At 44.5% G+C, this 22,496-nt stretch overlaps 1 protein-coding gene across 8 annotated transcripts in view; it reads right to left on the bottom strand.

Annotated features, from left to right (window-relative positions):
• Positions 1-624: 624 nt before the first annotated feature.
• Positions 625-22,496, bottom strand: part of raraa (retinoic acid receptor, alpha a) — a 141,057-nt gene continuing 119,185 nt past the window's right edge. For all 8 annotated transcript variants that reach the window (XM_039616262.1, XM_039616264.1, XM_031739651.2 and 5 more), the window contains 7 exons: positions 16,354-16,502; positions 9,360-9,501; positions 4,426-4,586; positions 4,116-4,292; positions 3,800-4,004; positions 3,456-3,614; positions 625-3,282 (listed from right to left, as the gene is read on the bottom strand). In XM_039616262.1, coding sequence (XP_039472196.1) covers positions 3,086-3,282; positions 3,456-3,614; positions 3,800-4,004; positions 4,116-4,292; positions 4,426-4,586; positions 9,360-9,501; positions 16,354-16,502 — 1,190 coding nt within the window. In that variant the 3' untranslated portion in view covers positions 625-3,085. The remainder of the gene's footprint in view (positions 3,283-3,455; positions 3,615-3,799; positions 4,005-4,115; positions 4,293-4,425; positions 4,587-9,359; positions 9,502-16,353; positions 16,503-22,496) is intronic.

Raw genomic sequence — 22,496 nt, 5'->3', positions numbered from 1 at the left:
CTTTGGTTATAACAAGTGTTTGAGTTACTGTTGGCTTCCTATCCTTTCAAAGCAGCTTTGCCATTCACCTCTGACATCAACATATTTTCACAGAGAACTGCTGCTCACTGGATATCTTCCTTTTTTTGATCATCCTTTGTAAACCCTAGAGATGCTTATGTGAGAAAATCCCAGCAGATCAGCAGTTGGTGAAATACTCAGACCAGCGCACCTGGGACCAATGACCAGGCCACATTAAAAGTCACTTAAATCACCCTTCTCTGTGTTAACTTTATTAGGACATCTTGACTATATTTGCATACCTAAATGCACCGAGTTGCTTCGATTTGGAAAAAAAAAATACCCAAACCATTTCAAGAGAAATAGTGTTTTTACAGCTTGCAAATTTGCAGTGCTGGATACTGTTTTACTCTGACATTATTGTAATGGAGGTTTTCATTGTGGTCATAAAGCTTCTCTGTCATATATTCATGCAACACAGCTCCTGGCTGTTAATAGTGGCCCCAAACCTTCCAGAAAGCATAATTAAAGTCAATGACTGCGTGTGGATGGTTCACCAGTGTAAATGAGTGAAAAGCTAATGAGTGCGATGCTGTAAAGAAAAGAATTGAAAAGACCACCATATGAACAACACAAACGTTTAATTATTAAATGTTGGTTTTATTATTTTTTTAAAATCTTTTTTCTCGTTTTGTTTTGTTTGTTTTTTGTTTTTTTTTCAAAGTCGCTTGATAATCTTGACAAAATTGCAACATATTCCATACTTTTCAAACTGACGGTGTGTCTGTTGCTATTCCAGATTCGCTGTGGAGGGAAAAGTTCTGCGCCGTTCTGGACAGTTTAAGTCCTAAAATGACGAAAGCAGCTTTGACCGTACAAAAAAAAAAAAAAAAAAAAAAAAGAAAAGAAAAGAAAAAGAGGACATGTGAACGACTCGGAGAGAGTCCACACTGGCATCTTACGGATGTTGTAAAATGGAGCGGTCGGGGGTCAGTGTCTCTCGGCACAAGTCCTGGTTTTGCCAGGCCAAACAAAAGCGAGTGAAGAAAAATTTGAAGGGCTCAGTAGCAGAGGTGTGTGTGTGTGTATGTGCATCTGTTACCGGAGAGGGAGGGGGTTGCAGCACAGAACATATACAAATGACAGGCCAAGCACACAAAAATGATTCCTTCCTGAGACATTGGTGCGCGTACAGTAATGATGGTCTGGGTGACGTGTAGCAATGGTGAAGGCGTTTTTGGTGTCACAGGGCACGAGGTTGCTCTGGATTCAGTTAAGTCACATATTGTTTCTACCACAGGTTGCCAAGGTGGAGGTGAGGGGCGGGGAGTTAGCTGACAAACATCACATTTGGGACCTCGCCTTGCCTGATCGCTGACAGGGCAGAGGTGGAGGAGGGGGATCACTAGAGTCTAGTCTTCTCCCATCCACTACAAATTGATGCACTGAGAGAGAGAGCGCACTGAGATTTACTTGTGTTTAATACAGAGTGTATGTACACCATTGTTCACATTTCAACTCTCTTTGAAGCAGAGCCGCCGCCGCTTGTTTGAGCCCGTCAGGCCACAGAAGGCATCTAAACCATTTCCTCAAACGCCGCCTTCTCTTTCTGCTACATGGCCAAACACACAAAAAAAAGCTATGCCCCGACAGGAGTGCTACTTTCTTACCTACTGTACATAAAATAAAAAAAAAAAAGAAAAGTGGGGTTGGGGGGGCAAAACTGTTCGTGAAGCCAAAACCTGAAGAGCCAGTGATTTGTGATGGGTCTGCCATGTTTTTGTTTGTTTTTTTTAAAAGTAGGACACAAAACATGAAAGAACTTCCTTCAGTAAAATGTGCTCAAAACGTCTTTTCTTGAATCACAAACCTAAAAACACATAAAACGGTATTCTTTAAAAAAAATCGATCAGGTGAACCCTAAAACTCTTCATAGTTTTAAAGAAATGAATACAGCTTATATACACAAACTCAAAAGGCTACTTAAAATACACCTTAATAATGAATCTTCATTAATTTGATTTCTTGAAAGGACCTGTGACCATATCATACAACTGAGTTCATACAATCATTTTTCCCCCCAATCTCTTGGAAGAAAAAAAAAAAAAAAAAAAAAAAAAAAAAAAAGGGAAAACAAATCCGACCTGGAATAGTAGGTGATAATCATTGCGACTTGTTTTCTGTGCACATTTGTGTGTGTTTGCTTGTGTAGACTGGAAAGGGAAAAAAAATAATCTTTTATTTTTTCTTCCCCCCGTCAATTAGAATATACAAATGTGAAACCGAAGCATTTTTCTCAATACTCGATGGGTATGAAAAAGATTCAAACAGTGAAGGAGTACAACAATTTCTAATCTCAGCTCAGAAAACATGTCCTCATTTCTACCTGCCATCCTGTTCTGGACATGTCGATCGCAATAGTTCCTTAATTTTTCTATATATATTTATATATCTTTTTTTTTGTACGAAATCTGTTATTTTTTTTCTTGAAACTGGAAAAGAGGAAAAGACCCAGAGTCTTTGAGGAGTGGGTTCTTTTGACAAGTCCCAAAAGTTCAGTTGTAGTCTGCCTCAGAGCACAACAACAACAACAACAACAACAACGAAAAGAAAAGAAAAAAAACAAAAGTGTCTGGTGTTTGTCAAGTCAGTCTGTGTTCATTGTTCTCGTCCTTATATTTGTTCCATTGTGCTCCAACCGCTCTCGGGTTCATCCACACCTCATCTCCGTTAGTCTTTTCAAAAAGAAAAAGAAAAGAAAAAAAAAGGTGGAGAAGGGAGGGAGAAGGAGGAAGAGTCATCAGCAGTGTTTACGGTGTGGTATGTTGGAGGCATCCTGTTACCCCGGCCTGCTCCAGCCTCATCTCCCCTCATGTCTGGATGGAAATCCAGAGAGAGGGGAGAGCGGATCAGGAGATGGGGATTTTTGTTGTCGGAGAGGAGGTGGTTGGCTCTGCCGGTCTCCTGTGTTCAGCAGTTAGGGGTCAAGAAGACCCACCTCCTTCACCCCTCCTCTTCAGAACATTAATGGGAGGAGATAGAGCGCAACACAAAGAAAAAATGAAAATGAAAACGTGGGCCGTGACTACGGCGATTGTGTAGCTGGACTGCTTTGGGCAGAGCTGGGGGACAGGCTGGGGCTGCAGCTGCCTGGGGGGGCGCCGCTGGGTCGTCCGCCTGCGGCTCCGCTTTCCAGACCTTCTGAGTTCTCCAGCATCTCCTGGATAAGAGGTGGCATGGAGCCGGGGATCTCCATCTTCAGCGTGATGACACGCTCAGCTCCTGCAAGATGGAAAAATGTAAGCTATCAGTGCAAGTTCTGGTAAAACGTACTTGTTCATTCATTCTATTTTAAACTGGAGTACACAAAAGAAAAAGTAGAAATGATCAATTGTACACCTGAGTAACTAATCACTGTAGCACTATACATGTAGAAAGACAAGGGAACCACAGACCTTTAGCACTGATGCTTCTAAGATCAGTGATCTTCATCAGCATCTTGGGGAACATGTGCGGTTTGTGGGGCCTCCTCTTCCTTACATAAATCTTCAGCGCCTCCAGAAGGGGCTCCTGCAGGATGTCCACCTTGTCTGCCTCTTCCAAGTCCTGTCGATCTGTTAAAAAAAAAAAAAAAAAGCACAGAGAAAAGGGTCAACCGGTACTCTACGACTGTTAGAACCACAGTGGCCACTAGATGGTGCTAAAGAAAAGAGTGCAGCATTGCTACCCCCGCTGCTGTTTCTGACACAAACATGACCCAAGCAAGCTCTAAGGGCCTTTTTCTAAAGACCCGCCATACCTCCACACAGCAAACAGATGGCACTAAGCAGCCCCGTCTCTGCATCATCCATCTCCAGAGGAAGGAGCTGGTTGGCGAAGGCAAAAACCAGATCAGTAAGGGGACCGAAGCCAGCGTTGTGCATCTGGTTTCGGTTTAGCGTAAGTCCATCTGAGAAAGTCATTGTGTCTTGCTCTGGTGTGTAGCGTGTGCAGATCCGCAGTATCTGTGGACAGCAGACAGGCTTGGTTTGTGAAAAAAAATTCAAACCGCACTTCCAGTTTTATTCACTGAAAACATCTAAGGTAAATGTTTTTTGTGAGTGCGTTATTCGTACCAGGATGTCCAGACAGGCAGCTTTGAGCAGAGTGATCTGGTCGGCGATGGTGAGCGTCGTGAAGCCGGGCAGCTGCTTGGCAAACTCCACTGTCTTGATGATGCACTTGGTGGACAGCTCACTGAACTTGTCCCACAGGTCTACGTCCAAGGACACACGTCGTTCTGAGCTGTTAGTCTGTACGAATAAAGGAAAAAAATATTTGCAGATCAATTTTATTTCAAAGGCAAAGAAAAAACAAAAAATCCTCACACTTGAAAAAGGTGAATGAACATAAGGACACACAGGCTGTCAGTCTCATGCCACTGACCGTAGTGTATTTGCCCAGCTGGCAGAGGGAGGGGAAAGTATCCTGGTGTGCCTTGCGAACCCTGTCGATCATCTGCTCCGTGTCAGGACTCAGCACGTAGCTCTCTGTGCACTCCTGCTTCTTCTCATCCTTTTTCTTCTTGTTCCGGTCGTTCCTCACCGCTAAAGGGAGGGAAGGAATGGAGAGATTAGTATGCATCTCGAACCCTTTCGACAAAACACAAAGTCTTGGCAAACTTTACATTTAATCTTGTATTCTTTTTCACTTTAAACACAGCGGTTCATGCTGCAGCATTTCAGATCTATTTCAAGTGTAGTGTACAGTTCATGGAGCTAATTACAGTCTGCACGCATTCCTTTATCAGTAACTCTTGACTACAGATCGAGGTAAAACTGAGGCGAGTCATAAGCAGGAACCGATCCTCAGTGTGCAGCAAACAGCGGCAGCAAACACATCTTTTCTTATCCGATACTCTAAGATAAATGTTGTGAGACAGCTCCATCCAGGATGGGCTATGGTAATGGAGAGGGAGAGAAGGGAAAAAAATAAAAAAAACCTTGAAATAATCCTCTGTCGTTTCCCTTCGGGCGCTCTGGCTGAGAGTGGTGTGCTCACCCCAAATGACAAAAAACACTAGGCGGGGTGTTTAGCATTGGAATCCCATTATGAGCTCGATCTATTTCTCCCATCCACGTTTGGATGCGGTTTTGTTGTGTGTACGTGTGTGCGCTGAGGCTGGGGTGGGGGTGTGCTGGGTGAGATGGGGTGCTAGTTGATAAATAGTGGTGGGGGATGGAGCTATCCATAAGGCTGACAAATTGCCACAGCTTTCATTAGAGGTCCCAGCTAATCTAATAACATAATATGACAAATATCCTGCCTCTAATGGTTTTAAAAGGGCTCGGCTGCGGAGACCATACCGGGAGAGAGAGAGAGAGAGAGAGAGAGAGAGAGAGAGAGAGAGAGAGAGAGAGGGAGAAAAACCTTCCAGCTTTTTCTCTCTCTTACTCTCGTATCTCTCTCCCTCTCCTGGTTATACAACACGTTCGCGCTTTCCTAGTCATCCTCTCAGTGCGTCTCATTCTCAGCCGATGCACGCCCTCTCTCATTTTCAAAATGCTTTAAATCATCCACCTTTCCAACTCTATCACTTCTCCAATCTCTACCTCCCCTCAAGGTACCTGCACCCCCCTCCCCGCCTCCCCCAGCCACTAACCTGAGATCAGATTTTCCTTGTCTTAATACCAACCTTGACCATTAAGGGCAAGAGCGCTCGGGCTGATGGGAGATCAGTGTCTTTTGACAGAGGGGGCCTGGACCAGGGCCAAGGAGTGGGGGGGGCACTTCTCTGTGCTGCTGCTCATTCATCAGCCCACAGACAGGCCTCCCTGCCTGGGAGAACAAGAAGGCGAGGAGGAGGGCGGGGGCTGGAAGTCTGATCCGGCATTATGTTATTGCTAAGCACCGCTCACCACAACAAGAAGTGAAGAAGACCCCGCTGCGATCGTGGTAATGCATTATTTTCCAGCATGCACTGGTACTTGCGCAGAAAACGCTGCAGCAAAGAAAGGCCGATGAAGAAGAGTATGCTGTGATGAGACCGCTTCATAAACTATGTGGGTATAAACACGGAAAACAAAATGTTTTTTTCATTTCCATTTACTTTAATGAGCTAATTATGACTTAGGGAAGGAACACCCTGTTTAACAAGCCCTCAGCTTAGGAGGCTGGTTGCATAACACTGTAGTAAGCTGCTGAAGATATTTGGGCCAGCCCTGTTTGTGGAGCTGATTGGGATTCTGTGTCCTGTGTGCAACGAGGGGAGGGGTGGAGGGCTGCAACGCACTCAATGTCCAATTAATTCACAAATAAAAGTGGGGCATCCCTAGTGCCCAGACATTACCCTCGCTGACAAATCGGCAGCACAATCATAAGCCGCACAACACAATTTAATGAAGTCATTAAAGAACTATTAGGCACGACTGGCGATCTGTCATGGCGAATTGCCACATGCAATAACTTTGGGGGAAGGAGGCCTCTGGCAGGGGAGTGCAAATGAGAGAAATACTGCCTTGCTTTGCTTTTCTTTTTTTAAAATATTTATTATTATTATCACCATCATCATCATCATCATCCGCGTGTGGATGTGTGTAGATACAAATGTGCATTTGACGTTTGTGTGTCAACTTCCAGCCATGAATCTAAAAAATGTATTATGAGAATATGAATGCTAATGGAGGGACTTGCATCATGGATTGTCCACAGTTGCACGCTCGTTGCATAAAAAGGATTTACACGAGCCGGTGTGCAGCGTGCACAGAATACTGCGTCGGCGCACACGCACGCACACACGCGTGCACGCCCAGCCATCACTCAATCATTCCCTCTCGTAGTGGATTTCGGCTGCGCGCGTGCAACTTAATAGACAATTTCGGTGCCACGGGTGTGTATGCGGGGCTTTTTGTGCCCGCGTGTTTGTGTCTGTGTACAAGACAGAGGGAGGTGGGCAGACAGGGATAATTCGTGTGAGGAAAATTAAAGCTCTGGCAGCTCGTCCATCACACAGATTAAATTCAATGGAAAGATAAAAATGTCAATGTTACCCCTGCTCCTGCTGCTCGCAGCGCAGAGCCACCGTCGACAGTGATGAAACTTTCCCCCGTCTTTCTCTCTCTTTCTCTGTCCTCCAGCCTCAGTCCTCCCTTCCTCCCCCGACTCCCCCCTCGGCTCTCTCAACTCTAGATTTTCATTCTTGCTCACACCGGGTTCAGTACTCTTCTCTCCCTCTCTCTGCCTTCATCTTTCGTCGCTATCCTGCCTCTCTGGTTGATGTTATCCCCTCTTTGCACGCTTCTCCATCATTCTGCGCTTCATCTTATTTTGCTTTTATTACTTTTTCTATCGCTGAATAACACCTTCCTCGAGGAAAGGTTGATTACTTTGGGAGAAAAAGGTGGGATGATGTTGAGAGGACTCCAACATGAACACAACATGGTAGTGAACTGTGATTATATAAAAACAGTTAAAAAGTGGAACTGATTTGCTATAAATACAACATTTTACTTGAAACTTCTGCTTCTTGTCCCTTCCCCCCCCCTCTCTGCTTGAGAATGTACATATTTCTCACAGAATTTAGAGAACAATGTCGCAGCTTTTGCAATCCCTTGGAACAGTTGTTGCTCAGGAATTAAACCGGTTCGTAGCTGTCCGCTTCAACCACACCGTCAGGTTGAAGCTGGCACTAGCCTTTACAGGCGTTTCCCTTGTAACCCTCCGCTTCCTGCCAACGCCCTCCCCGCTCCTCCCGGCTCTGTCTTGTGTGCCACTGCCACCTGGCAGCAGGCATGGCACTGTCATCTGGAGCTGTCTGCCAGCAGACACAAGGTCACCCAGACGTCCCCCGGCACTAGCGGGGGGTCCACCTTCTGCGTGTGTGTTTGACAGGGGAGTGTACGCCGTTCCAAGCGAAGCTGTCCGAGTGTATTTCTGTTACAGGCTTTTTATTCCTACCAGCTTGTGTTTGTCACCTTGTATGCGCATAATTTGTGCATGCGTGTGCATGGAATTATGGTGAAGAGTGCACTTTGATGAGCGTGCCCGTTCTCGTGTCTGTGTCAGAGGCGAAGAGAGAGTCCCTGCTGGCCCCAGATGGCCAGTCTCTCCCGCCTCGCCACCCCAGACCAGTTCCACTGGCCAAAGTCAGCACTGTGTGGTATGAAACCTGCAGAACATGAACACACTCCAGAAAAAAAAAAGGTATTCAAGTAAAAACCAAAAGCAGCTCAACAAAAGGAGCCTGGAAAACTATAGATCTATAACAATCATACACCCTTCCCTTGAGTCTAGTTCAGAAAAGCCCTCTCGCCTGTTCGCTCTCTCATCCAGTACTATACAGTCACCACTAGATGGCTCTCCAACTCCAGTCTATTGTGTGCTGTGTGCCTCGGTGCCTGTGTGTGTAAAAGAACTGGCTGCTGTGATCTTTCTAACCATGATTAATGGCCCCATTCAAAGGTAAGGAGCTCAGAGGATAACTTCTTTTACTGTAAGCCACAGTGCTGTGGCGTGGGGAGCGCTCCCTGCACTTTCTGTAGCAGAGAGACGAGGTAAATAGCTCTGGGAAGACAGGAGGCGCAGAGAGATTGAGCAAGGAAGGCTGTACGCTAGTGTGTTTAAACAGGAAAGAGGCGTGCTGCACTTTCTGATCACGTGATTTTTATTATGATTTTCAAATCGACACATGCCCAGTTTCAGACCATTAAAAAGTGTTTATCAGAATATAAACGCATCCCCCTCCTACACACAAGCACTCTCCCTCTCTTTTCTGCTGGGAAGTAAGTACGTGTGTGTGTGTGTGTGTGTCATGTGATCTGGTTGAGGTAAAAACCCTGCTGGCCTCTGTGGTCACACCTCTCCCAATTACTTTATCAAGTCTGACTGGCTGCGTGTATGTGTGTGTTCACACAGCCCCCGGGGGTGCAATGATTGGAGCAGACGCCTGCTCTTTCACTCTCGGCAGGTGAGAACATATTCATCACAGAGGCCTGCCAAGCCTGGCGACACCCTGACTGCTAATGCCAGTCTGCATCACGACTGCATCTCTGCCGCTCGCACATACGGTGGATATTCTTTTCAAATGGAAAAATCGGAACAGCCTTGTGCTTTAATTTGTTTTGATAATCTTGATAAAACTCCACCTACAGACTAGATTATGACATATGTTGTCAGATTGTGCTGGAGGAAGGGGATGAATTCTTACGCAATGTTAGCAGAGGAGCAAATGTCAACAAATGCTGCGACTTAAGACTTCCTGCGGTGGCCACAATCATGCCAAAACCCCTGGGATTAAAGAGCTGCGATAAGATCTGTGCTTGTCCCTAAATGCCCTGTGAGGGCAGGGCACTCTGGGTAAAAATGATCAAGTTTTTACTCACACTCCTTCGACATCCCGACTTCCAGGCACTTCTGCAACCGACAGTACTGGCAGCGGTTGCGGGTGACTTTGTTGATGATGCAGTTCTTCTCCCGGTGACAAGTGTACACCATGTTTTTCTGAATGCTTCGCCGAAAGAAGCCCTGCGTGACAGAGAAACAGACGTGTAAGGTATTGAAGAGACAAGGGGAGGGTGGTGTCAGTGGAATCATGGGTAGAAACATGACTGCCATAGGAAATGGAGCAGTTAGTAGTAAAATTATAAGCCGTTTTGCATCCATTATCAATTTCAGATACTACATGTGTTTAGGCTTCCTCGTCCAAATTGCGCCTTTGTTATGGCATTCGCCTTTTGTCCAGTTCACATTAAGCAAACAGTTTAGAAACAAGAAGCAAAAAGAGGCCATGCTGAATACTTATAAACATCTGCAAATAAAAGGCAAACAACAGCCAAGTCCAGCAGTGGCGTAATCTGTGTGTAATCACGACAGAGATAATGGTCAGTGAACTATCACCAACATATGAGGCTGCCCACCTGCTCGGATAAAGCTCAAATGAGAAACGTAAACAATAAACGATTCGGGAGGTTTTTCCAAGTCCAAAGGCTTTTGGGGTAAAAGGCACAGGGTTACTGGGTGTCACATAACCATGGCCTAGTTTAGAGAGCCAGAAATAAGCAATTCTAGATCCAGGCCAAGTGCATATAATTAGAGAGAGAGCGAGAGAGAAAGAGACTATAGGCTAAAAGTGTTGTGTAAGATAAAAAACTGTGCCCTTATTTTCCTGCATTAAACCAACAGTGTCAAAACAAATAAGGAAACAAAATTTAATCCAGCCCCATGGGAGACGAGGAAAAAAAGGATAATGAACTCGTTTTTGGTCAGTAGGCTGAAATGGGAGATTTCTGGGGACCACAAACTATTTTTTGATTGTACAAGCACGAGCAGGAAAATATCAGATTTATATGGCATGCACACCAAGAATGTAGTAAGGTCATTTTTAACCTCTAAAAAATTAATTTAAAAAAAAATTAAAAACCCTAGCAGTCACATGAGTTGAAAAGTAGTGCATCCCAACCTATATATTCTTTGATATGCCCATACAATAAAAATCAATGTTCACCCGTGCAGCCTCACTGCTTAAACATCCCTATCATGTCAGAAAGATAAAGAGAGGTTAATGCAAATTAAGCCCAATTGAGTGAGTACTCAGCAAGCAGGTCTCTGGACAAATGTAATACAGGTCAGTGTCAGTATTGATGCGACGAGGTGGGTCATGTTTTGTGGGTGGGACCAGCTGGGGCGGGCGAGAGGGAGCTGGGGTGGAGTGGGGTAGAGGAGCTGCCAGGGAGCCCCATCCCACGCAGAGGGATTAGCTTTGCGAGCTGACAGATGGCTGATGGATCTAAGCCCGCAATTTGTCCTTCCCGGATCACCGGCCTCTTTCTACATCTCCTGTCCTCCCGCCACAGAGTCATTCAGGCTCCTGATAGGGGAACTGTGCGCAGTTTGTCACGTTTGTCATCTGTTTCAACAAGGCACCTTACAGGTGTGGGCGATACTTGTGATTACGTATGATGGACTCCATCTCCGGCTGGAAAAGGAAGCCATTTGGTGCTCAGAAGGTCACCTCGTCAAACCCTTTTTTCCCCTGACTTTGTAAGCGCCTCGCATTTGTGCTGCAACATGTAAGTTTTTTTTTAATTTGGAAAAAAAAAAAAAAAAAAAGTGAAAAACACAATTTCCAAATAAAATGTGCATTTTATTGCAACACTTCCAGCAAATAAACAATGCATTTTCTGCTGCTTTCAGATATTTCCAACCCCCTCTCACCCCCAGCTGCCACCCTGGAAAAGAGCCGTTATCTCACAATAGAATAGTGCAACCTGAGCAAACAATCAAGTGAAAAAGAACAAGGATTGTAGCTTATTTATAGCTGCCAAAGCTGAGGGATAATTCTCCAGTCTTTGTTTGGGCGAGTATCATCTCCTCTTTGATCCAATAGTGCCCCGACCCTGACCCCAGGGTCATCAGAGGATTGACCACCGCCTGCAGATACTGCAGAGGCTCAGGTGCCTGCTTGCAGCACCTCCTGATTGGCTGTTGCTGCTGGCTCGTGGAGCAGTCGATTGTTCCTGCCACCACCACCACCACCCCCCTCCAACTCCTCCTTTTAGGAGTCATTGCTTCCTGTGGCCCTTAAGCCTCTTTTTGTATCACCGCTTAATCCGCCCGGCGACAAGAGCCCTCAGCAGGCCTGTCAGCCACCCTGCAGTGTTCAGTGGAGATGAGAGCGGCAAGAGGAGGGAGAAGGGAGGGAGGCACGCAAAGGACGAGTGAATGGCTCCTAGTGCATTTGTGATTGCGAGTGTCATGTGCTCCTAAATTCCCAGCTGTCTACCTGGTTATGAGCTTCGTGTGCTTGAGATCACGTTCTGCTCGGTGCACGTGTGTGAGGAAATGCTTTAAGTGGGATGTAAGGAGTGACTAGAGTTGGTGAGTTCACAGGGAAGCACAGGAATCTTCTCTGACACGAATATCACACTGCGCCTGGATTAGGAACGCGTTCCCAACCTCCTACTGCGGTCACAGACGTGTGTATATGCAGGCCTGTGCTCTTGCTCCTATTACGAAACAACTATTGCAACAGCCCGCACACTAATAAAGGCTTTGTTTAACAAAAAGAAAAAACAGCAAATAGGGGACATTCATCACGGAGAGGTTGGGGTTTTTTGTTGTTGTTTTTTTTGGGAAATAGCCACTTCCCTTGCACCACAGTGCATACCAGGAAGAAAGAATGCCTGCACTGGCATGCCTCAAAGACAAAAACATAAACATGAGGGGGTGGGCATGCATATTTAATGTTTAAGTGTTAATATCTGCAGGGGGGAAAAAAAGAAGTGCAATTCTAGTAAGTGTGTGCGGGCGGTAGAACTTAAACAACAAGAGAATGAGCTGTCTCCAAGCAGCAGAGCTCGATACCCCCCCCTCTCCTGCTTCCTCCGTTCGCTGCAGCCCCCAGGAAACGCCTTTGTAGTTTGGCATGCTGCAGTAAAGCAGACGCTGCTAACCCTCAACTTACCCCAGTCTCAGATGAGACACCGTATATATTCTCACGCCTGTAGTGTTGAATTATTGAGTATGCTATGCCAAGTCATCTCCTCTGAAGTGAGAGATGCGGTGAAGGCATGGTGAACTTTTCAAATTATTACTGCAGCTACTGAGTGAGGAAAGCAGCGGTTTGTGAACGGGGATGGAACCAGCAGGTGACAGCGGCTGTTGAACTAATGAGGTTTTAGGAGTTTTAGTGCGATTATGACAACATGTTACTAACCTGATGAATTGTTGTGCTGTTAAAGCAATGAAAGTATTTGAATGGAGCACAGAGGTTTATGTTTTTATTGCCTACCTGTTTGGTAATGCAAAGAAACGCCACATCTAATTAACTGCTCCCTCCCCCACCTCTGCCTCAGTCTAACAGTGTCTCCCTCCCTGTATCTACTCAATATATCTGATTATTGACTGAGTACAGCCGCTCATTATCCATGCATTCTCTATCTGGTTAATAATCTACCATTCACAGTAACACACCTATTCAGCTGAGAAGGCATGCATGCCAAATTTGCTGGTGGTTTTCTAGATAAAAATTTTATGACCTGAATGCGAAGAGATGAAAGAGCAGAATTTGTATATAAAGGAGGTGTTTCAGGGGGAGAGAGGCCGTCGAAAACTGACAGTGAAACCTATCCAGTAAGTTACTGCTTTTCATCTGAAACAACTTATTTCGTGCAGAATATCTGATGACTGACTAAAATATCAGTTACATCTCCAGTGCATGAAAGCCTTTAAAGGCTGATTGCAATATTGGTTCTGACACAACTGCTCTACAGTCAGAAAGAGCAACACCCCAACCACTAAAGATGTCTTCATCATGTGCTTAATACATTGTTTAGAGTTTTTAACCAACCAAAGGAAGTGTATAATACCGGTTCAGTTCGTCAGGAATACAAATAATAATAATATTAAAAAAAGACTATCCACATTTCAGAATGTTGTAGTTTGAATTTTCCAGTCGTTTTTTACCACTGTCATCTGAATATATGAAAAAACCTGCTTCATATTTTCCATTTTTATATCAAAAACCTCTCAGATTAATGCAGATAAAACTGCCTGAGGTGACACAAGGTGTGTTCAATATCAGTAGTCACACACAGACACACACACACTAGAATGAGGTGTGATTTAGCCTCATTATGTATCTTATAACCCTGCTTAATTATTGCCTGTGAGACAATGGGGATACATGTTAAGTGAAAACATTAAAAGCAGATTAAGTCTTGGAATAGCCGCATTGTTGCAGCGCATCTTTTGAGATCAAAGTCAGAGCTCATTACATGCCAACAATCAGGGGGGGAAAAATGGATACGCCCACTCAGCTTTGCACCAAGCCTGATATCCACTCTCCGTGCCAGACAACTAAAACACATTAAATGTCTAGAAATCCCAACTCGCTAATTTAAAAAAAACAAATTGTATATTCCTGAATTGGTCATTCCTTCTTAATGATAGTTTCACAAGATATCCCTTAGCCGCTGAGGTCGTTAGCGCCATCAAATCCCAGCATGATGGTTCTGGGAAGAAAAAAAAACAAAACATCAACTGTGTTTTTTGGTTTTGGTTTGGAGCTTGCATGTTCTCGACATGCCCGGGTTTTCTCTGTACTCGTCCAAGGTGTACCCCTGCCACCTGCCTTATGACAGCTGGGATAGCCTCCAGCCCCTGTGGCCCTTAACTGAAGATGATGAATGTATAACTAACTGTAGCAGGCAACACGCTTACTAAATACAGCATACTTAAGTAGCTGTGCATCACCATTATCTGTACATATGTGGGGCCGAAAACTAGGCATGCACCAAATATGAAATCCTGCAGTTCCTGACGTTTAATATAAAAATTAGACTGATAGCAGATGCTTTCCTTTGTACCAAGAAAACAAAGAAATCTTCGCAATAAATGACGTTTTCAAAGCCTCTTTTAGCTCCTTGAAAATAAACTGGCACCTGACACTGGTAAAGGTGCAAAACTGACAGATGCAGGGAAACCTGACGACAACATGTGTGCAGTTCACTGCTGGTTTAATGCTAAGCATCATCCTGTTGTTCAAACTGTTTGCTATTATAACCTGACACCACTCACAAAATGTCATGCACATGCCGATTCTAAGTGAAATTATTTCAAATATATTTTAGACTTTCACGTATTTAAATGGATTCATACATGTTTTCACATATTCAGATATGGCAGCACACAGCTATGACACTTCTGACCCTCCTTTGCTTCCAAAACTTAAAACAATAAAATAAATACATATTCAGATACTCTGGTTCATACATGATAATTATAAAAACGGTGGATAGTAAAAATATCAAGAAGAGCAACTACAACATCACTGTCCTCGTGCATTCAGACACTGAACATCTTCTGCTGTAAACATGAAAGACTGACAGCTCTGCCAATATTATACTTACATATATTTCCATTACTACTTAAGGACCTGCAAAAACTAAATTTCATCTTCTTGACCAAAGTGGTGGCTGTAAACTGCTGTTTTTTGCTAAACCATCAGTTAAAAATGCTACTTGTTAATCCTCAAACTACCAGGATTTTCCTTGGAACGTGGATGGAGAAGCACAATAAGCAGCATTGTTGTTAGCCCCATTTATTTACTTTGCTAAGTATTAACCTGCTTTCCAAATGCAACTGCAATTGGAAAGCCGGTGTACTTTGTATCACACTCCGAACTTTCCTGTGCTCTCCTCCCTTTGTGCATTCTTTTCCTTACTTTTCCCCTTCCCCCCGTGCTCTGGGGCGCTGACCATCTTTTACTTTTGGTGTCAGTGAGTTCAGCTGTGGCCCCTGTGCCCTAATCGGCTGCCCCTGCAGCCATCCCAGCTTCTCTCTCTCTCTCTCTCTCCTCTTTTTTCTTTTTGCTTCTTCATGCCTTCCAGAGCACAGTCTGCTCTCTCGCTCCCAACCAGCTTAGGCCTCGCAGTCTTTGAATTGTAGCGTCTGCATTTCTGCATCCCGCCTGAGTGTGTGCCCTTCAATGTGCACTTTTCTTTTTTCAGTACCCGTTTCCTTTTATTAGGCTACTATCCGTGCACGTATGGAAACAAATACACACTGGCCGAGGAGCTGTTGGTCACAACTAGTGCCAAACATACAGCATGTTTTAAAGGCGAAGACTTTCACTTTTTTTGATAGCTAGAAGATGACCAGAACGTAAAAATAAAATATTAACAGCACGTTGGGTTTGTGAAATGCACACACCGTGCAGATATAAGGTATGCACCTGGCAGTAACATTACATTAGATTCCACAGATCCCTGCTCCTCATCTCTATCCTCCTCCGAGCTTACACAACTCTGGCTCCTTGCCTTGGGAGCAGTGAGATAAAGAAGTCTGTGTGCTCACACTAACAGGAGAGCGTGTACACGTGCACACAGCAGCTATCAACTGATAACAGAACAGATGGGCGTTATGAGGCCTCTTCTGCACCTGTGCAACATGGCTGTATTGATAATGGACAACCCATGCAGACATGTCAGCAAGAAGGCGATACGAGGAGCAGCAACACTCAAAAACAGAAAAAAACCAGATGACTAGATGACAAAATTTCACATTTTGTTCATGATAAGAGGCACATCTATCATATATGTGTAGAGGCATGAGTTTTCATATTCTTGATTAGACAGCTCAGTGATAATGTCGGTGATAATTCTCAACACGCATTCAAAGACATTTAAAGTCAACAGAAGAAGAAGAAAAAAAAAAGCAGGGGGTGTGAAATACTCAAAATGACGTGATTTATCATTTTTATCATATGAGCTATAAAGAGTTTTTCTTTTTTCTTTCCAGTGGAAATCACATGAAAGCAATAAGATTGACAAATATCTTGCTTGCTTGGCAGATTCAGAGGAAGGCCGGGAGTCTCACCTTGCAGCCCTCACAGGCACTGACACCATAGTGGTACCCTGAGGACTTGTCCTGGCACACAAAGCAGGGCTTGTAGACGCGGGGTGGCGGGGGAGGCGAGGGCGGGCTTGGCACTATTTCCTCTGAGCTGGTACTCTGGGTCTCTATTGCTGTGGAGAGGAAAGAGCAACAAGAGGAAAAGGTTAGTGGACACTGCCAGATGGAGCTCCGGCACACTAGCAATAATCAATGAGTGGGATAAACGCATAATCTCATGTAGACACTCACACAGATCTTAAACAATCCAGTGCAAACAACCAGAAGGGGGAACGTTCTCAATTTCAAGTGTTTTCAGATCAGCCACAGGAAAGATGCCTTCAAAGAACAAACACTCTTGCACACACAGAGGGAGCACAAATGAATCCACCCCTCTACAACATTCTTATTTACAGCTGAATACGTGGTTTCTCTGCCTCTGTTTGGACATTACAGCAGGGGGTTGCATCGCAAGCGGGGTTCAAAGGCAGGTTTTCTCCAGGCGGCCTCGAGTTGTGCCTTTTAAATTGCGTGCTCTTTTTAAGTGCTTCAAAATATAAAAAGGATAAAGGGTACACGCTGTACTAGTCAAGAGAAACAAGCTGATTCTCACCAACCAAGCCAGGTCTTTGAAACACCACTACCCCACACAAGCTTATTTAATATCACACAGTAATTAACCTCATGTTTGCCTAAGTAAAGGGTGACATGACAAACCAAAGAGCAGTAAGGTCGTATATCAGGTGTATCAAGTTATTCCAAAGTACATTTGGTGTCTTATTGTAGCATTTCTACAAAAGTCCCTTCATTCTTATTTTGGAAGTTCAGTCACTTCTGACCAGCTATCTCTGGTCGGCACGCTGACCAGGTTGCTTTGGTGACTGTTATCCACAACATTTAGCTGCTTCACTGCCGCCTCGTCCAGCAGTCGGACGTACTCCAACTCCACAGACTTGAGACTGCAGGGGGCGAAAGTAATCCTCCTTCCACATTGGTTATCAGCTGCGAGCTTGATGTGCTACTCTAAACAGAACCAGCAGCAGGTGGATAATAGATTCATGAACCACTACACCGAGCTCATTGAGGCAGGAATACAGAAACGTGGACCGAGGGCCAGTCTCGGCTATCAAAGGGAGATGCACTGAAGAGGCAAGACGATCACTCTACACCCTTATTTATTTGTCACAAAGAATAAGCACCACCTTATAAATTGCATAACTGTGTGCGGCGGAGTCTTTGTTTGACTGAATGGCACACACACACACACACAAACAGCATGTATCCTGTCATATCATTTGTGCATGTACATGGTAAACAAAGCGACCAAGGATTATACAGAAGTAACCTGCCGTCATGTAACACTGTACTGGACGTTGGCCTCAATGTTTTGTGTATTACAAAGCACAGCAAAGACCTTCACCCTGTGACTTATAAATGAAGCCTGTGATCAAGCAGCGTGTTCTGCTTGTCATACCGACGCCAGAAAAGAAGCCACAAACTCATCAAACACGCGACTGACGGAGCAGACTGGAGCTTTAGAATCCCATGCTCGCTCCCATGCTATGGCACTCAAAACAGGTTCAGGTTCATGACACGCAGGTGTGCACCCTTTTAACCCACATTGCTCCACCCAGCATCATCAGCTTAACAGAGAGAGAGTGTGCATTGGCAAGAGGCTTAGGAGTTACCAGCACCTCGGTGCTTGTGTGTAAACAAGCCGTGTACAGTATATTATCAGAGGGGGTTGGCTCAGCAACACACTCCACGTGACTACACTTCAGACAAACCCTGCGCTCGCATGGTGCCTGCACAGTGGGCAAAATAACAAAAGAATGCCCCCCCCTTTCTCTCTCCCACACACACCTATCCTTTTATACTGTCTCTGTGCAGGTGTCTACTTGCCAGTCTCTACGCGCACAGAGCAGATGGTGCAAGAGAAGATTATATTCAGAACAATCACAATAAATCTGACACCCTTATATGTTCCTGATTCCTGGAAAAGGGTAACAGACACAATCACACTACACCAAAATCTAGTCCCTCCAAAGCCTGCTTGTTATCTCTGCCGTCAGGAGAAAAAAAACCCAAAAACCATACTGCGTGTCCGAGCGGGTTTCAGGTGTCGGGAACAGTTAAGCTTCAAAGTAATAAAGCTCGCTTTGCATCAGCTAACGGTGACACTTAATAAGGCCTAGCATAGCGAGAGGCGTCGTTTATGAGGCCCAGATGTCGTATGCCACTTTCGCACCGACGGCGACCTTTAAAGCTCTTGGTGTAAATTGGTCAATGTGATTTAAGGGGGGAAATATGTGGCTCAGAGGGGGGAGATAGTGGTTTCCATTATTTTTAAAAGCAAAAAAAAAAAAATTTATGGAGTGAGCAGAGGGGGATATGGGGAAAGAAAATCATCTTTTTGGATAATGAAGGGTGGAGATAAAAGGAGGAACAACAAATCTAGTTGTAGGGAAGAGAACTGTGTTGTTTGAGTAATAAGCAAAAGATAAAAATACGAAACAGATGAACTGCCTACAGACTTCAGCTTTACTCCTCCCTGAAGCTTCAGAGTAATCAGCAGGTGATATATCTGTCCAAGAGACTATTTGAAATCAAAAGAAATCTTCAATCTGACTCACAATTCCCATTTAGTTGAACTCGTGTGACCACCTGTTTATTTGTGCTTGGATACAAAGAACGGGACTAAAGTCGGAGCAAGAAGGTCCAGCTCCAACCTGCTTTTGATCACATTTTATTGGTAAAATTCAGACCTGAAGTGATCATTTTAATTGACAAACACAGAAGCCTGAAAAGGATAATCAACGCCAAAATCAGCTGTATCCGTCTCACACCCGCTGCTGATGGATTCACTGCCTGCAGGCATTGTAGATGGAGAGAGGGGGTGGATGCTGTCTCACTGCGCAGCAAAGTTTACAAGATTTGCCAGATTTTAAGATGCGCATCAAATTAAGCTTTCATTTTATCTTGATCATAACAATTCATATTAGCCAGACATGGGCACTGCAGTGGTTTAAAACATACTCTCAGACTCAAAAGTATAAAAAAGCGTGATAAAGGACACCGACTGGCTTCTTGCTCAATGCGTACACACGTAAAGAGCAGTTTTCAGCTCTAGATTGATGCAGTCTTTCACTTCACTTGGGCTCATTACAGAAAGCATCCAAACTGGAATCTTATCCAGAGCAGCAGGTGATTTAACTGGACCAAAACCTCACCAGCATCTATCATCACTGCTATCAAAGAGGTAACGTGTATGTGCAGAGCCTAAAGGGTACTAAGAGATGCTACCATACCCTGCCATAGTCTGTTCATCCTGGCGCCATCTGGCAAGCAATTAAAAATAAAATAAATAAATAATAAAAATCGAAAAAGAAAAAAAATGATGTACCACCAGACATCAGGGTAGTTTCTTTCCTCTGACAGTGAGGCCACAGAATTCAACCTCCTACGCTTCACCATGAATTAAGCTTCAGTTATCAAAGATCTCTTCATTCATTTTTTGGGGTAAAACAAAGGGAACGCATCTGTTTGGTTATACAAGTTAGCGTTGTATAACGATCACTGAAATTAATCTTGAAACCGGAATCAGTGTCCTCATCGCCGCATCTTTAAAGATGTGTGCGTCAGATGAGAAAACTCAAGCTGCAGCTCAACCCTGAAGAAAAAAAATAATATTTGCACTAAATCGGCAGGTGGTACGGAAAGAAAAAGCACCACCCTAGACTGAACTATATTACACAAACTTCTGTTTGCACTTCAATCCAGGCATTCAATCCAATTATAAACATAACAGAGAGTCGAGGGCAGGAATAATACATCCAAGAGAACATGTGTGGACATATCCAGGAAAAAAAAATTACATATATAGGGGGTAATTTTGTCCAAAGGACGTGAAGGATTCTGTCTGAATGAACATGACAAGGACGACAGATTGTGGGCAGGGAGACGGCCTGCCCTTTGCTTGCATATTGCCGTTTTATTGGTGTCATTATGAGCCATCTTTGCCCATGCCACTGGGCCATGTAGTCACCACACTCATGTCAAACAAATTAAACTTAAATAGAGCAGGGCTTACATAACATGGCATCTTTTCTCATTACGGGGAGAAGGGAAAAGAAAAAAAAAACATTCACAGTTTTGCGCGCTCTTCTGCATCTCTTGATGTGGACTGATTACAGCCCTGCATTATTAGGGTGACCACAGAACTATTCATCCACATTAAAGCTGCCTTCATTAGAAACACATAGACAAACAGATGTGCCACCCACCCACACACACACACACGCATACATGCACACACAAAAATCACATCTATGCTTACATTTAAAGCAGGCTAAAGGCTCTCTAACAGCCATTTAAAAAAGACCCAACAGTCGAAAACAAACACACACAGAATGTACACTCGCTTAATGAGAGCACCCATGGAAATCTGGGACACAGGGATAAGAGTCTGTGAGAGGGCTGGCGACTGTAATTAAATACAAAGGCTGGCTTCTGGAGCCTTGTCAAGCTGAGGCATGGAGCAAAACAATGGCAGGCCTGTGGACAGAGAGGCAGAGGAGCTCAGAAGAGAGGACAGAGCTATTTAGTCCTTAAGCAGCCCTCACCCAGGCATTATTCAACACCAGCCTGCATCCAAGCTCTGATCAACACCACCCATCTTACAAGCCTGCCTTTTGTATGATCTGCAAATATCATACGCACAAGCAGTGGAAAAACTGACTCACGCTCGCCTGGAGAGCTTCCCTCAATATCCTTGAAACACGTTAACACTGGGGATGTGTGTGTCTGTTAAGGTTTCCAGATCCGAGCCCCCTTCCAGAGCTAAGTCACCGCTGTTAACTTCAGCTAGAGTATCACTCCTTTAACCAAGGCAGAACAACAAAGAGCAGACAATCACCTTAGGGGATGTCGGTAGGAGTTACTGATAAGAAATCTATTGTGCTTCGGTGGGGAACTCAAACACAAACCATATGGTCGCAACAGTTGTTGTTAAGCAGACACAAGGGTGAATGAAAGTCTGCAGCAGCCTGGAATTTTGTCAGACGAGTCCCAGCAGTGGGAATAAGCGACACAGACTGCCAGGTGTAACCAGCGAAAACCAAACTTGACATGGCGATGACTTGGAACAGCAGAACTCCCCTTAAAGGAAGCTTTGTCTGACCGCTGACTCGTGACTGTGTCTGAGAGTTACGAATGCCGGCTAACAATGAAAAGTTTGAAGCATTCTTTGGTTAGAAATTGTAGCGAGGAGCCAAACACAAAAAGAACAGAGTTATCTAATAAAACCAATTCTGAATGACCAGTATGTCCAAGCACCTTGATTTAATTTAGTTACACGTCTCCTTTGATTCCCAGACAAGTCTTATAAACACCGTTTGTGCATCTGTGTGTCTGTGTGTGTGTGTGTGTGTGTGTGTGTGTGTGTGTGTGTGTGTGTGTGTGTGTGTGTGTGTGTGTGTGTGTGTGTGTGTGCGCGCGCGTGCATGTGCACGTGCATGTAAGCTACCCCCAGATGTCTTAATAGCTTAATGTAGTGCGGTGTTCTCGAACTCAGAGCCAAAGCATTGTTGATTTAATTAAGTTCAAGTGTGAGTGGTCTGTAATGCTGCTCTTCAAATTCACTTTGCATACATCATGAGCCACAAGTGCACTTAGAGCGAAGCCGAGGCCTCCCAGCCACATCCTCCCATAAGCAATTACCGCAACACTAGACTTAAATGGACAAATATGCACGAGAATGAAATGAAATTTATTCTTATGATAAACTATCCTTAGATGTAATACTGACATAAGATAGCCTGGCTAACATCAGCACTTCAAAGGCATCAAGACCAAGAGGCATACACGCTCTCACACATACACAAACCCCACTGGCTATTATCAAGCCTCCAGACACCATGCCGTCTCGGCCCAGCGCTGCCGAGCAGTTCTTGAGGTTCAGCTCTAGGTTAGTCCTCTGAGATTTGATTACCTTCATCCCCACTGGTTACTGGGGCCAGCTGTGAGGCATATTAATGAGATTTCACCATCATTAGGGAGAAGCTAAGTACATTAGCAGGCTGGCTGGTTGGCTGGCTGGACTGTAGTAAAGACTACTGCAGAAGAGGAAG

This window comes from Oreochromis aureus, linkage group 8 (assembly GCF_013358895.1).
Source record: "Oreochromis aureus strain Israel breed Guangdong linkage group 8, ZZ_aureus, whole genome shotgun sequence".
Lineage (NCBI taxonomy): Eukaryota > Metazoa > Chordata > Actinopteri > Cichliformes > Cichlidae > Oreochromis > Oreochromis aureus.
The sequence above is the reverse complement of the archived record's forward strand: the minus strand, read 5'-3'. Positions and strand labels throughout refer to the sequence as shown.